This window comes from Salvelinus fontinalis, chromosome 26, assembly GCF_029448725.1.
Source record: "Salvelinus fontinalis isolate EN_2023a chromosome 26, ASM2944872v1, whole genome shotgun sequence".
NCBI classification, from domain to species: domain Eukaryota; kingdom Metazoa; phylum Chordata; class Actinopteri; order Salmoniformes; family Salmonidae; genus Salvelinus; species Salvelinus fontinalis.
The window spans coordinates 7,863,881-7,878,778 of record NC_074690.1 but is presented as its reverse complement, the minus strand read 5'-3'; the positions used below and the strand labels follow the sequence as shown (position 1 = coordinate 7,878,778).

At 43.5% G+C, this 14,898-nt stretch overlaps 1 protein-coding gene across 1 annotated transcript in view; it reads right to left on the bottom strand.

Moving 5' to 3' along the window:
• Positions 1 to 14,898, bottom strand: part of emilin2a (elastin microfibril interfacer 2a) — a 101,405-nt gene that overhangs the window by 19,222 nt on the left and 67,285 nt on the right. Inside the window, exons 7-8 of the mRNA XM_055882461.1 lie at positions 13,251 to 13,730; positions 12,871 to 12,978 (exon numbers count right to left, since the gene is read on the bottom strand). Of these exons, the coding sequence (XP_055738436.1) occupies positions 12,871 to 12,978; positions 13,251 to 13,730 (588 nt within the window). The remainder of the gene's footprint in view (positions 1 to 12,870; positions 12,979 to 13,250; positions 13,731 to 14,898) is intronic.

The window sequence follows — 14,898 nt, the reverse complement described above, 5'->3', positions numbered from 1 at the left end:
TTTCACTGTGACACCTGTTGTTTACTCTCTCTCTGCATTGTCAGGAAGCATTTCACTGTGACACCTGTTGTTTAATCTCTCTCTGCATTGTCAGGAAGCATTTCACTGTTACACCTGTTGTTTAATCTCTCTCTGCTTTGTCAGGAAGCATTTCACTGTTACACCTGTTTACTCTCTCTCTGCATTGTTGGGAAGCATTTCACTGTTACACCTGTTTACTCTCTCTCTGCATTGTTGGGAAGCATTTCACTGTTACACCTGTTTACTCTCTCTCTGCATTGTTGGGAAGCATTTCACTGTTACACCTGTTTACTCTCTCTCTGCATTGTTGGGAAGCATTTCACTGTTACACCTGTTTACACTCTCTCTGCATTGTTGGGAAGCATTTCACTGTTACACCTGTTTACTCTCTCTCTGCATTGTCAGGAAGCATTTCACTGTGACACCTGTTGTTTACTCTCTCTCTGCATTGTCAGGAAGCATTTCACTGTGACACCTGTTGTTTAATCTCTCTCTGCATTGTCAGGAAGCATTTCACTGTTACACCTGTTGTTTAATCTCTCTCTGCTTTGTCAGGAAGCATTTCACTGTTACACCTGTTGTTTAATCTCTCTCTGCTTTGTCAGGAAGCATTTCACTGTTACACCTGTTTACTCTCTCTCTGCATTGTCAGGAAGCATTTCACTGTTACACCTGTTGTTTACTCTCACTCTGCATTGTTGGGAAGCATTTCACTGTTACACCTGTTTACTCTCTCTCTGCATTGTTGGGAAGCATTTCACTGTTACACCTGTTTACTCTCTCTCTGCATTGTTGGGAAGCATTTCACTGTTACACCTGTTTACTCTCTCTCTGCATTGTTGGGAAGGGTCCGTCAGGAAGCATTTCACTGTTACACCTGTTTACTCTCTCTCTGCATTGTTGGGAAGCATTTCACTGTTACACCTGTTTACACTCTCTCTGCATTGTTGGGAAGCATTTCACTGTTACACCTGTTTACTCTCTCTCTGCATTGTCGGGAAGCATTTCACTGTGACACCTGTTGTTTACTCTCTCTCTGCATTGTCAGGAAGCATTTCACTGTGACACCTGTTGTTTAATCTCTCTCTGCATTGTCAGGAAGCATTTCACTGTTACACCTGTTGTTTAATCTCTCTCTGCTTTGTCAGGAAGCATTTCACTGTTACACCTGTTGTTTACTCTCACTCTGCATTGTCAGGAAGCATTTCACTGTTACACCTGTTGTTTACTCTCACTCTGCATTGTCAGGAAGCATTTCACTGTTACACCTGTTGTTTAATCTCTCTCTGCTTTGTCAGGAAGCATTTCACTGTTACACCTGTTGTTTACTCTCACTCTGCATTGTCAGGAAGCATTTCACTGTTACACCTGTTTTTTACACTCTCTCTGCATTGTTGGGAAGCATTTCACTGTTACACCTGTTGTTTACTCTCACTCTGCTTTGTCAGGAAGCATTTCACTGTTACACCTGTTGTTTACTCTCACTCTGCATTGTCAGGAAGCATTTCACTGTTACACCTGTTGTTTACTCTCACTCTGCATTGTTGGGAAGCATTTCACTGTTACACCTGTTTACTCTCTCTCTGCATTGTTGGGAAGCATTTCACTGTTACACCTGTTTACTCTCTCTCTGCATTGTTGGGAAGCATTTCACTGTTACACCTGTTTACTCTCTCTCTGCATTGTTGGGAAGCATTTCACTGTTACACCTGTTTACTCTCTCTCTGCATTGTTGGGAAGCATTTCACTGTTACACCTGTTTACTCTCTCTCTGCATTGTTGGGAAGGGTCCTTCAGGAAGCATTTCACTGTTACACCTGTTTACTCTCTCTCTGCATTGTTGGGAAGCATTTCACTGTTACACCTGTTTACTCTCTCTCTGCATTGTTGGGAAGCATTTCACTGTTACACCTGTTTACTCTCTCTCTGCATTGTTGGGAAGCATTTCACTGTTACACCTGTTTACACTCTCTCTGCATTGTTGGGAAGCATTTCACTGTTACACCTGTTTACTCTCTCTCTGCATTGTCAGGAAGCATTTCACTGTGACACCTGTTGTTTACTCTCTCTCTGCATTGTCAGGAAGCATTTCACTGTTACACCTGTTTACTCTCTCTCTGCATTGTCAGGAAGCATTTCACTGTTACACCTGTTTACTCTCTCTCTGCATTGTTGGGAAGCATTTCACTGTTACACCTGTTTACTCTATCTCTGCATTGTTGGGAAGCATTTCACTGTTACACCTGTTTACTCTCTCTCTGCATTGTTGGGAAGGGTCCGTCAGGAAGCATTTCACTGTTACACCTGTTTACTCTCTCTCTGCATTGTTGGGAAGCATTTCACTGTTACACCTGTTGTTTACTCTCACTCTGCTTTGTCAGGAAGCATTTCACTGTTACACCTGTTGTTTACTCTCACTCTGCATTGTCAGGAAGCATTTCACTGTTACACCTGTTGTTTACTCTCACTCTGCATTGTTGGGAAGCATTTCACTGTTACACCTGTTTACTCTCTCTCTGCATTGTTGGGAAGCATTTCACTGTTACACCTGTTTACTCTCTCTCTGCATTGTTGGGAAGCATTTCACTGTTACACCTGTTTACTCTCTCTCTGCATTGTTGGGAAGCATTTCACTGTTACACCTGTTTACTCTCTCTCTGCATTGTTGGGAAGCATTTCACTGTTACACCTGTTTACTCTCTCTCTGCATTGTTGGGAAGCATTTCACTGTTACACCTGTTTACTCTCTCTCTGCATTGTTGGGAAGCATTTCACTGTTAGACCTGTTTACTCTCTCTCTGCATTGTTGGGAAGCATTTCACTGTTACACCTGTTTTTTACACTCTCTCTGCATTGTCAGGAAGCATTTCACTGTTACACCTGTTGTTTACTCTCTCTCTGCATTGTTGGGAAGCATTTCACTGTTACACCTGTTTACTCTCTCTCTGCATTGTTGGGAAGCATTTCACTGTTACACCTGTTTACTCTCTCTCTGCATTGTCAGGAAGCATTTCACTGTTACACCTGTTTACTCTCTCTCTGCATTGTTGGGAAGCATTTCACTGTTACACCTGTTTACTCTCTCTCTGCATTGTTGGGAAGTATTTCACTGTTACACCTGTTTACTCTCTCTCTGCATTGTTGGGAAGCATTTCACTGTTACACCTGTTTACTCTCTCTCTGCATTGTTGGGAAGCATTTCACTGTTACACCTGTTTACTCTCTCTCTGCATTGTTGGGAAGCATTTCACTGTTACACCTGTTTACTCTCTCTCTGCATTGTTGGGAAGCATTTCACTGTTACACCTGTTTACTCTCTCTCTGCATTGTTGGGAAGCATTTCACTGTTACACCTGTTTTTTACACTCTCTCTGCATTGTCAGGAAGCATTTCACTGTTACACCTGTTGTTTACACTCTCTCTGCATTGTTGGGAAGCATTTCACTGTTACACCTGTTTACTCTCTCTCTGCATTGTCAGGAAGCATTTCACTGTTACACCTGTTTACTCTCTCTCTGCATTGTCAGGAAGCATTTCACTGTGACACCTGTTGTTTAATCTCTCTCTGCATTGTCAGGAAGCATTTCACTGTTACACCTGTTGTTTAATCTCTCTCTGCTTTGTCAGGAAGCATTTCACTGTTACACCTGTTTACTCTCTCTCTGCATTGTCAGGAAGCATTTCACTGTTACACCTGTTGTTTACTCTCACTCTGCATTGTTGGGAAGCATTTCACTGTTACACCTGTTTACTCTCTCTCTGCATTGTTGGGAAGCATTTCACTGTTACACCTGTTTACTCTCTCTCTGCATTGTTGGGAAGTATTTCACTGTTACACCTGTTTACTCTCTCTCTGCATTGTTGGGAAGGGTCCTTCAGGAAGCATTTCACTGTTACACCTGTTTACTCTCTCTCTGCATTGTTGGGAAGCATTTCACTGTTACACCTGTTTACTCTCTCTCTGCATTGTTGGGAAGGGTCCGTCAGGAAGCATTTCACTGTTACACCTGTTTACTCTCTCTCTGCATTGTTGGGAAGCATTTCACTGTTACACCTGTTTACACTCTCTCTGCATTGTTGGGAAGCATTTCACTGTTACACCTGTTTACTCTCTCTCTGCATTGTCAGGAAGCATTTCACTGTGACACCTGTTGTTTACTCTCTCTCTGCATTGTCAGGAAGCATTTCACTGTTACACCTGTTTACTCTCTCTCTGCATTGTCAGGAAGCATTTCACTGTTACACCTGTTGTTTAATCTCTCTCTGCTTTGTCAGGAAGCATTTCACTGTTACACCTGTTTACTCTCTCTCTGCATTGTCAGGAAGCATTTCACTGTTACACCTGTTGTTTACTCTCACTCTGCATTGTTGGGAAGCATTTCACTGTTACACCTGTTTACTCTCTCTCTGCATTGTCAGGAAGCATTTCACTGTTACACCTGTTTACTCTCTCTCTGCATTGTTGGGAAGCATTTCACTGTTACACCTGTTTACTCTCTCTCTGCATTGTTGGGAAGCATTTCACTGTTACACCTGTTTACTCTCTCTCTGCATTTTTGGGAAGGGTCCGTCAGGAAGCATTTCACTGTTACACCTGTTTACTCTCTCTCTGCATTGTTGGGAAGCATTTCACTGTTACACCTGTTGTTTACTCTCACTCTGCTTTGTCAGGAAGCATTTCACTGTTACACCTGTTGTTTACTCTCACTCTGCATTGTCAGGAAGCATTTCACTGTTACACCTGTTGTTTACTCTCTCTCTGCATTGTCAGGAAGCATTTCACTGTTACACCTGTTGTTTACTCTCACTCTGCATTGTCAGGAAGCATTTCACTGTTACACCTGTTGTTTACTCTCACTCTGCTTTGTCAGGAAGTATTTCACTGTTACACCTGTTGTTTACTCTCACTCTGCATTGTTGGGAAGCATTTCACTGTTACACCTGTTTACTCTCTCTCTGCATTGTTGGGAAGCATTTCACTGTTACACCTGTTTACTCTCTCTCTGCATTGTTGGGAAGCATTTCACTGTTACACCTGTTTACTCTCTCTCTGCATTGTTGGGAAGCATTTCACTGTTACACCTGTTTACTCTCTCTGCATTGTTGGGAAGCATTTCACTGTTACACCTGTTTACTCTCTCTCTGCATTGTTGGGAAGCATTTCACTGTTACACCTGTTTACTCTCTCTCTGCATTGTTGGGAAGCATTTCACTGTTACACCTGTTTACTCTCTCTCTGCATTGTTGGGAAGCATTTCACTGTTACACCTGTTTACTCTCTCTCTGCATTGTTGGGAAGCATTTCACTGTTACACCTGTTGTTTACTCTCTCTCTGCATTGTTGGGAAGCATTTCACTGTTACACCTGTTTACTCTCTCTCTGCATTGTTGGGAAGCATTTCACTGTTACACCTGTTTACTCTCTCTCTGCATTGTTGGGAAGTATTTCACTGTTACACCTGTTTACTCTCTCTCTGCATTGTTTGGAAGCATTTCACTGTTACACCTGTTTACTCTCTCTCTGCATTGTTGGGAAGTATTTCACTGTTACACCTGTTTACTCTCTCTCTGCATTGTTGGGAAGTATTTCACTGTTACACCTGTTTACTCTCTCTCTGCATTGTTTGGAAGGGTCCTTCAGGAAGCATTTCACTGTTACACCTGTTTACTCTCTCTCTGCATTGTTGGGAAGCATTTCACTGTTACACCTGTTTACTCTCTCTCTGCATTGTTGGGAAGGGTCCGTCAGGAAGCATTTCACTGTTACACCTGTTTACTCTCTCTCTGCATTGTTGGGAAGCATTTCACTGTTACACCTGTTTACACTCTCTCTGCATTGTTGGGAAGCATTTCACTGTTACACCTGTTTACTCTCTCTCTGCATTGTCAGGAAGCATTTCACTGTGACACCTGTTGTTTACTCTCTCTCTGCATTGTCAGGAAGCATTTCACTGTTACACCTGTTTACTCTCTCTCTGCATTGTCAGGAAGCATTTCACTGTTACACCTGTTGTTTAATCTCTCTCTGCTTTGTCAGGAAGCATTTCACTGTTACACCTGTTTACTCTCTCTCTGCATTGTCAGGAAGCATTTCACTGTTACACCTGTTGTTTACTCTCACTCTGCATTGTTGGGAAGCATTTCACTGTTACACCTGTTTACTCTCTCTCTGCATTGTCAGGAAGCATTTCACTGTTACACCTGTTTACTCTCTCTCTGCATTGTTGGGAAGCATTTCACTGTTACACCTGTTTACTCTCTCTCTGCATTGTCAGGAAGCATTTCACTGTTACACCTGTTTACTCTCTCTCTGCATTGTCAGGAAGCATTTCACTGTTACACCTGTTTACTCTCTCTCTGCATTGTTGGGAAGCATTTCACTGTTACACCTGTTTACTCTCTCTCTGCATTGTTGGGAAGCATTTCACTGTTACACCTGTTTACTCTCTCTCTGCATTGTTGGGAAGGGTCCGTCAGGAAGCATTTCACTGTTACACCTGTTTACTCTCTCTCTGCATTGTTGGGAAGCATTTCACTGTTACACCTGTTGTTTACTCTCACTCTGCTTTGTCAGGAAGCATTTCACTGTTACACCTGTTGTTTACTCTCACTCTGCATTGTCAGGAAGCATTTCACTGTTACACCTGTTGTTTACTCTCACTCTGCATTGTTGGGAAGCATTTCACTGTTACACCTGTTTACTCTCTCTCTGCATTGTTGGGAAGCATTTCACTGTTACACCTGTTTACTCTCTCTCTGCATTGTTGGGAAGCATTTCACTGTTACACCTGTTTACTCTCTCTCTGCATTGTTGGGAAGCATTTCACTGTTACACCTGTTTACTCTCTCTCTGCATTGTTGGGAAGCATTTCACTGTTACACCTGTTGTTTACTCTCACTCTGCTTTGTCAGGAAGCATTTCACTGTTACACCTGTTGTTTACTCTTACTCTGCATTGTCAGGAAGCATTTCACTGTTACACCTGTTGTTTACTCTCACTCTGCATTGTTGGGAAGCATTTCACTGTTACACCTGTTTACTCTCTCTCTGCATTGTTGGGAAGCATTTCACTGTTACACCTGTTTACTCTCTCTCTGCATTGTTGGGAAGCATTTCACTGTTACACCTGTTTACTCTCTCTCTGCATTGTTGGGAAGCATTTCACTGTTACACCTGTTTACTCTCTCTCTGCATTGTTGGGAAGCATTTCACTGTTACACCTGTTTACTCTCTCTCTGCATTGTTGGGAAGCATTTCACTGTTACACCTGTTTTTTACACTCTCTCTGCATTGTCAGGAAGCATTTCACTGTTACACCTGTTGTTTACTCTCTCTCTGCATTGTTGGGAAGCATTTCACTGTTACACCTGTTTACTCTCTCTCTGCATTGTTGGGAAGCATTTCACTGTTACACCTGTTTACTCTCTCTCTGCATTGTTGGGAAGTATTTCACTGTTACACCTGTTTACTCTCTCTCTGCATTGTTGGGAAGCATTTCACTGTTACACCTGTTTACTCTCTCTCTGCATTGTTGGGAAGTATTTCACTGTTACACCTGTTTACTCTCTCTCTGCATTGTTGGGAAGTATTTCACTGTTACACCTGTTTACTCTCTCTCTGCATTGTTGGGAAGCATTTCACTGTTACACCTGTTTACTCTCTCTCTGCATTGTTGGGAAGCATTTCACTGTTACACCTGTTTACTCTCTCTCTGCATTGTTGGGAAGCATTTCACTGTTACACCTGTTTACTCTCTCTCTGCATTGTTGGGAAGCATTTCACTGTTACACCTGTTTACTCTCTCTCTGCATTGTTGGGAAGGGTCCGTCAGGAAGCATTTCACTGTTACACCTGTTTACTCTCTCTCTGCATTGTTGGGAAGCATTTCACTGTTACACCTGTTTACTCTCTCTCTGCATTGTTGGGAAGCATTTCACTGTTACACCTGTTTACTCTCTCTCTGCATTGTTGGGAAGCATTTCACTGTTACACCTGTTTACACTCTCTCTGCATTGTTGGGAAGCATTTCACTGTTACACCTGTTTACTCTCTCTCTGCATTGTCAGGAAGCATTTCACTGTGACACCTGTTGTTTACTCTCTCTCTGCATTGTCAGGAAGCATTTCACTGTTACACCTGTTTACTCTCTCTCTGCATTGTCAGGAAGCATTTCACTGTTACACCTGTTGTTTAATCTCTCTCTGCTTTGTCAGGAAGCATTTCACTGTTACACCTGTTTACTCTCTCTCTGCATTGTCAGGAAGCATTTCACTGTTACACCTGTTGTTTACTCTCACTCTGCATTGTTGGGAAGCATTTCACTGTTACACCTGTTTACTCTCTCTCTGCATTGTCAGGAAGCATTTCACTGTTACACCTGTTTACTCTCTCTCTGCATTGTTGGGAAGCATTTCACTGTTACACCTGTTTACTCTCTCTCTGCATTGTTGGGAAGCATTTCACTGTTACACCTGTTTACTCTCTCTCTGCATTGTTGGGAAGGGTCCGTCAGGAAGCATTTCACTGTTACACCTGTTTACTCTCTCTCTGCATTGTTGGGAAGCATTTCACTGTTACACCTGTTGTTTACTCTCACTCTGCTTTGTCAGGAAGCATTTCACTGTTACACCTGTTGTTTACTCTCACTCTGCATTGTCAGGAAGCATTTCACTGTTACACCTGTTGTTTACTCTCACTCTGCATTGTTGGGAAGCATTTCACTGTTACACCTGTTTACTCTCTCTCTGCATTGTTGGGAAGCATTTCACTGTTACACCTGTTTACTCTCTCTCTGCATTGTTGGGAAGCATTTCACTGTTACACCTGTTTACTCTCTCTCTGCATTGTTGGGAAGCATTTCACTGTTACACCTGTTTACTCTCTCTCTGCATTGTTGGGAAGCATTTCACTGTTACACCTGTTTACTCTCTCTCTGCATTGTTGGGAAGCATTTCACTGTTACACCTGTTTACTCTCTCTCTGCATTGTTGGGAAGCATTTCACTGTTACACCTGTTTACTCTCTCTCTGCATTGTTGGGAAGCATTTCACTGTTACACCTGTTTACTCTCTCTCTGCATTGTTGGGAAGCATTTCACTGTTACACCTGTTTTTTACACTCTCTCTGCATTGTCGGGAAGCATTTCACTGTTACACCTGTTGTTTACTCTCTCTCTGCATTGTTGGGAAGCATTTCACTGTTACACCTGTTTACTCTCTCTCTGCATTGTTGGGAAGCATTTCACTGTTACACCTGTTTACTCTCTCTCTGCATTGTCAGGAAGCATTTCACTGTTACACCTGTTTACTCTCTCTCTGCATTGTTGGGAAGCATTTCACTGTTACACCTGTTTACTCTCTCTCTGCATTGTTGGGAAGTATTTCACTGTTACACCTGTTTACTCTCTCTCTGCATTGTTGGGAAGCATTTCACTGTTACACCTGTTTACTCTCTCTCTGCATTGTTGGGAAGCATTTCACTGTTACACCTGTTTACTCTCTCTCTGCATTGTTGGGAAGCATTTCACTGTTACACCTGTTTTTTACACTCTCTCTGCATTGTCAGGAAGCATTTCACTGTTACACCTGTTGTTTACTCTCTCTCTGCATTGTTGGGAAGCATTTCACTGTTACACCTGTTTACTCTCTCTCTGCATTGTTGGGAAGCATTTCACTGTTACACCTGTTTACTCTCTCTCTGCATTGTTGGGAAGCATTTCACTGTTACACCTGTTTACTCTCTCTCTGCATTGTTGGGAAGCATTTCACTGTTACACCTGTTTACTCTCTCTCTGCATTGTTGGGAAGCATTTCACTGTTACACCTGTTTTTTACACTCTCTCTGCATTGTCAGGAAGCATTTCACTGTTACACCTGTTGTTTACTCTCTCTCTGCATTGTTGGGAAGCATTTCACTGTTACACCTGTTTACTCTCTCTCTGCATTGTTGGGAAATATTTCACTGTTACACCTGTTTACTCTCTCTCTGCATTGTCAGGAAGCATTTCACTGTGACACCTGTTGTTTAATCTCTCTCTGCATTGTCAGGAAGCATTTCACTGTTACACCTGTTGTTTAATCTCTCTCTGCTTTGTCAGGAAGCATTTCACTGTTACACCTGTTGTTTAATCTCTCTCTGCTTTGTCAGGAAGCATTTCACTTTTACACCTGTTTACTCTCTCTCTGCATTGTCAGGAAGCATTTCACTGTTACACCTGTTGTTTACTCTCTCTCTGCATTGTTGGGAAGCATTTCACTGTTACACCTGTTTACTCTCTCTCTGCATTGTTGGGAAGCATTTCACTGTTACACCTGTTTACTCTCTCTCTGCATTGTTGGGAAGGGTCCGTCAGGAAGCATTTCACTGTTACACCTGTTTACTCTCTCTCTGCATTGTTGGGAAGCATTTCACTGTTACACCTGTTGTTTACTCTCACTCTGCTTTGTCAGGAAGCATTTCACTGTTACACCTGTTGTTTACTCTCACTCTGCATTGTCAGGAAGCATTTCACTGTTACACCTGTTGTTTACTCTCACTCTGCATTGTTGGGAAGCATTTCACTGTTACACCTGTTTACTCTCTCTCTGCATTGTTGGGAAGCATTTCACTGTTACACCTGTTTACTCTCTCTCTGCATTGTTGGGAAGCATTTCACTGTTACACCTGTTTACTCTCTCTCTGCATTGTTGGGAAGCATTTCACTGTTACACCTGTTTACTCTCTCTCTGCATTGTTGGGAAGCATTTCACTGTTACACCTGTTTACTCTCTCTCTGCATTGTTGGGAAGGGTCCTTCAGGAAGCATTTCACTGTTACACCTGTTTACTCTCTCTCTGCATTGTTGGGAAGCATTTCACTGTTACACCTGTTTACTCTCTCTCTGCATTGTTGGGAAGGGTCCGTCAGGAAGCATTTCACTGTTACACCTGTTTACTCTCTCTCTGCATTGTTGGGAAGCATTTCACTGTTACACCTGTTTACACTCTCTCTGCATTGTTGGGAAGCATTTCACTGTTACACCTGTTTACTCTCTCTCTGCATTGTCAGGAAGCATTTCACTGTGACACCTGTTGTTTACTCTCTCTCTGCATTGTCAGGAAGCATTTCACTGTTACACCTGTTTACTCTCTCTCTGCATTGTTGGGAAGCATTTCACTGTTACACCTGTTTACTCTCTCTCTGCATTGTTGGGAAGCATTTCACTGTTACACCTGTTTACTCTCTCTCTGCATTGTTGGGAAGCATTTCACTGTTACACCTGTTTTTTACACTCTCTCTGCATTGTCAGGAAGCATTTCACTGTTACACCTGTTGTTTACTCTCTCTCTGCATTGTTGGGAAGCATTTCACTGTTACACCTGTTTACTCTCTCTCTGCTTTGTCAGGAAGCATTTCACTGTTACACCTGTTGTTTACTCTCACTCTGCATTGTTGGGAAGCATTTCACTGTTACACCTGTTTACTCTCTCTCTGCATTGTTGGGAAGCATTTCACTGTTACACCTGTTTACTCTCTCTCTGCATTGTTGGGAAGCATTTCACTGTTACACCTGTTTACTCTCTCTCTGCATTGTCAGGAAGCATTTCACTGTTACACCTGTTTACTCTCTCTCTGCATTGTTGGGAAGCATTTCACTGTTACACCTGTTGTTTACTCTCTCTCTGCATTGTTGGGAAGCATTTCACTGTTACACCTGTTTACTCTCTCTCTGCATTGTTGGGAAGCATTTCACTGTTACACCTGTTTACTCTCTCTCTGCATTGTTGGGAAGCATTTCACTGTTACACCTGTTTACTCTCTCTCTGCATTGTTGGGAAGCATTTCACTGTTACACCTGTTTACTCTCTCTCTGCATTGTTGGGAAGCATTTCACTGTTACACCTGTTTTATTACACCCCCTTTTTGCATTGTCAGGAAGCATTTCACTGTTACACCTGTTGTTTACTCTCTCTCTGCATTGTTGGGAAGCATTTCACTGTTACACCTGTTTACTCTCTCTCTGCTTTGTCAGGAAGCATTTCACTGTTACACCTGTTGTTTACTCTCACTCTGCATTGTTGGGAAGCATTTCACTGTTACACCTGTTTACTCTCTCTCTGCATTGTTGGGAAGCATTTCACTGTTACACCTGTTTACTCTCTCTCTGCATTGTTGGGAAGCATTTCACTGTTACACCTGTTTACTCTCTCTCTGCATTGTTGGGAAGCATTTCACTGTTACACCTGTTTACTCTCTCTCTGCATTGTTGGGAAGCATTTCACTGTTACACCTGTTTACTCTCTCTCTGCATTGTTGGGAAGCATTTCACTGTTACACCTGTTTTTTACACTCTCTCTGCATTGTCAGGAAGCATTTCACTGTTACACCTGTTGTTTACTCTCTCTCTGCATTGTTGGGAAGCATTTCACTGTTACACCTGTTTACTCTCTCTCTGCTTTGTCAGGAAGCATTTCACTGTTACACCTGTTGTTTACTCTCACTCTGCATTGTTGGGAAGCATTTCACTGTTACACCTGTTTACTCTCTCTCTGCATTGTTGGGAAGCATTTCACTGTTACACCTGTTTACTCTCTCTCTGCATTGTTGGGAAGCATTTCACTGTTACACCTGTTTACTCTCTCTCTGCATTGTCAGGAAGCATTTCACTGTTACACCTGTTTACTCTCTCTCTGCATTGTTGGGAAGCATTTCACTGTTACACCTGTTGTTTACTCTCTCTCTGCATTGTCAGGAAGCATTTCACTGTTACACCTGTTTACTCTCTGCATTGTTGGGAAGGGTCCGTCAGGAAGCATTTCACTGATAGTCTACATTGTTGTTCTAGTATGGGTGTAGGTGTAGTTGTGTTACCTGGTGTGACTAGTGGGGTCTGTGACGCTGGGTTCCAGGGGACCTTGGCAGCTACTGGGATCGTCTCATGTTTGTTGAAGTAGACTGGCTTCACGGGAGGGTTGTATCCTGGTGGGTTAGAAAATATAATCTCTCATAGTATTTAAAACATTCACAGAGTTATAATCTCTCATAGTATTTAAAACATTCACAGAGTTATAATCTCTCATAGTATTTAAAACATTCACAGAGTTATAATCTCTCATAGTATTTAAAACATTCACAGAGTTATAATCTCTCATAGTATTTAAAACATTCACAGGGTTATAATCTCTCATAGTATTTAAACACTTGGGCAACATTTTGGTGGTAACTCCGTCCACATCCCCACCGCTACTGACCTGGTGCTCCAGCGAATCCTTTAACAGGTGTTGAGGATGAGTCATCTGATCCTCTCCTGACTGTTACCCTCCTCATGTAGCCTGGTGGACCAGCCTCTCCCACCTCCAGGACCCGATGCGGCTGACCGGAAGGGTTGGACGGGGGACTGGGCTGGTGGGGACTGGAGGGCTGGCGGGGTACCATCGTTAAGAAGGGTTGGTTAGGGTTGGATGGTTGGTTAGGATGGGGTACGAGGATGACAGTGGGCTGGCCTGGCTGGTTAGGCTTATGAGGCACCAGGTACAGAGTTGGTTGGTTAGGTTGGCGGTGGGTGTTGGGCTGTAGAGGGTTGGTAGGCTGGCGTGGACTGGCTGGCTGTCTGGGGTTGTAGGGTTGCCTGGGGGTCTGGGGGGGCAAGTCAGGGGGGGTCCTGTGGGGAATGTGGATCTGGTTAACTCTGGTTCTGGTCTGGTCTGGGACAGAACCAGGTCTCACAGCATCTGAGAGAGAGAAACAGGGAGAGAGAGAGAAACAGGGAGAGAGAGAGAAACAGGGAGAGAGAGAAACAGGGAGGCAGAGAGAGAAACAGGGAGGCAGAGAGAGAAACAGGGAGGCAGAGAGAGAAACAGGGAGGCAGAGAGAGAAACAGGGAGAGAGAGAAACAGGGAGAGAGATACAGGGAGAGAGAGAGAGAAACAGGGAGAGAGATACAGGGAGAGAGAAACAGGGAGAGAGAGAAACAGGGAGAGAGATACAGGGAGAGAGAGAGAGAAACAGGGAGAGAGATACAGGGAGAGAGAAACAGGGAGAGAGAGAAACAGGGAGAGAGATACAGTGAGAGAGAAACAGGGAGAGAGAGAAACAGGGAGAGAGATACAGGGAGAGAGAGAAACAGGGAGAGAGATACAGGGAGAGAGATACAGGGAGAGAGATACAGGGAGAGAGAGAGATACAGGGAGAGAGAGAAACAGGGAGAGAGATACAGGGAGAGAGAGAGAAACAGGGAGAGAGAGAGAAACAGGGAGAGAGAGAGAGAAACAGGGAGAGAGATACAGGGAGAGAGAGAGAGAAACAGGGAGAGAGATACAGGGAGAGAGAGAGAGAAACAGGGAGAGAGAAACAGGGAGAGAGAGAGAAACAGGGAGAGAGATAAACAGGGAGAGAGATACAGGGAGAGAGAGAAACAGGGAGAGAGAGAGAGACAGGGAGAGAGAGAGAGAAACAGGGAGAGAGATACAGGGAGAGAGAGAGATAGAAACAGAGAGAGAGAAACAGGGAGAGAGAGAGAAACAGGGAGAGAGAGAGAAACAGGGAGAGAGAAACAGGGAGAGAGATACAGGGAGAGAGAGAGAGAAACAGGGAGAGAGAAACAGGGAGAGAGAAACAGGGAGAGAGATACAGGGAGAGAGATACAGGGAGAGAGAGAAAAACAGGGAGAGAGAGAGAGAAACAGGGAGAGAGAAACAGGGAAAGAGAAACAGGGAGAGAGATACAGGGAGAGAGATACAGGGAGAGAGAGAGAAACAGGGAGAGAGATACAGGGAGAGAGATACAGGGAGAGAGAAACAGGGAGAGAGATACAGGGAGAGAGAAACAGGGGGAGAGATACAGGGAGAGAGAAACAGGGGGAGAGATACAGGGAGAGAGATACAGGGAGAGAGAAACAGG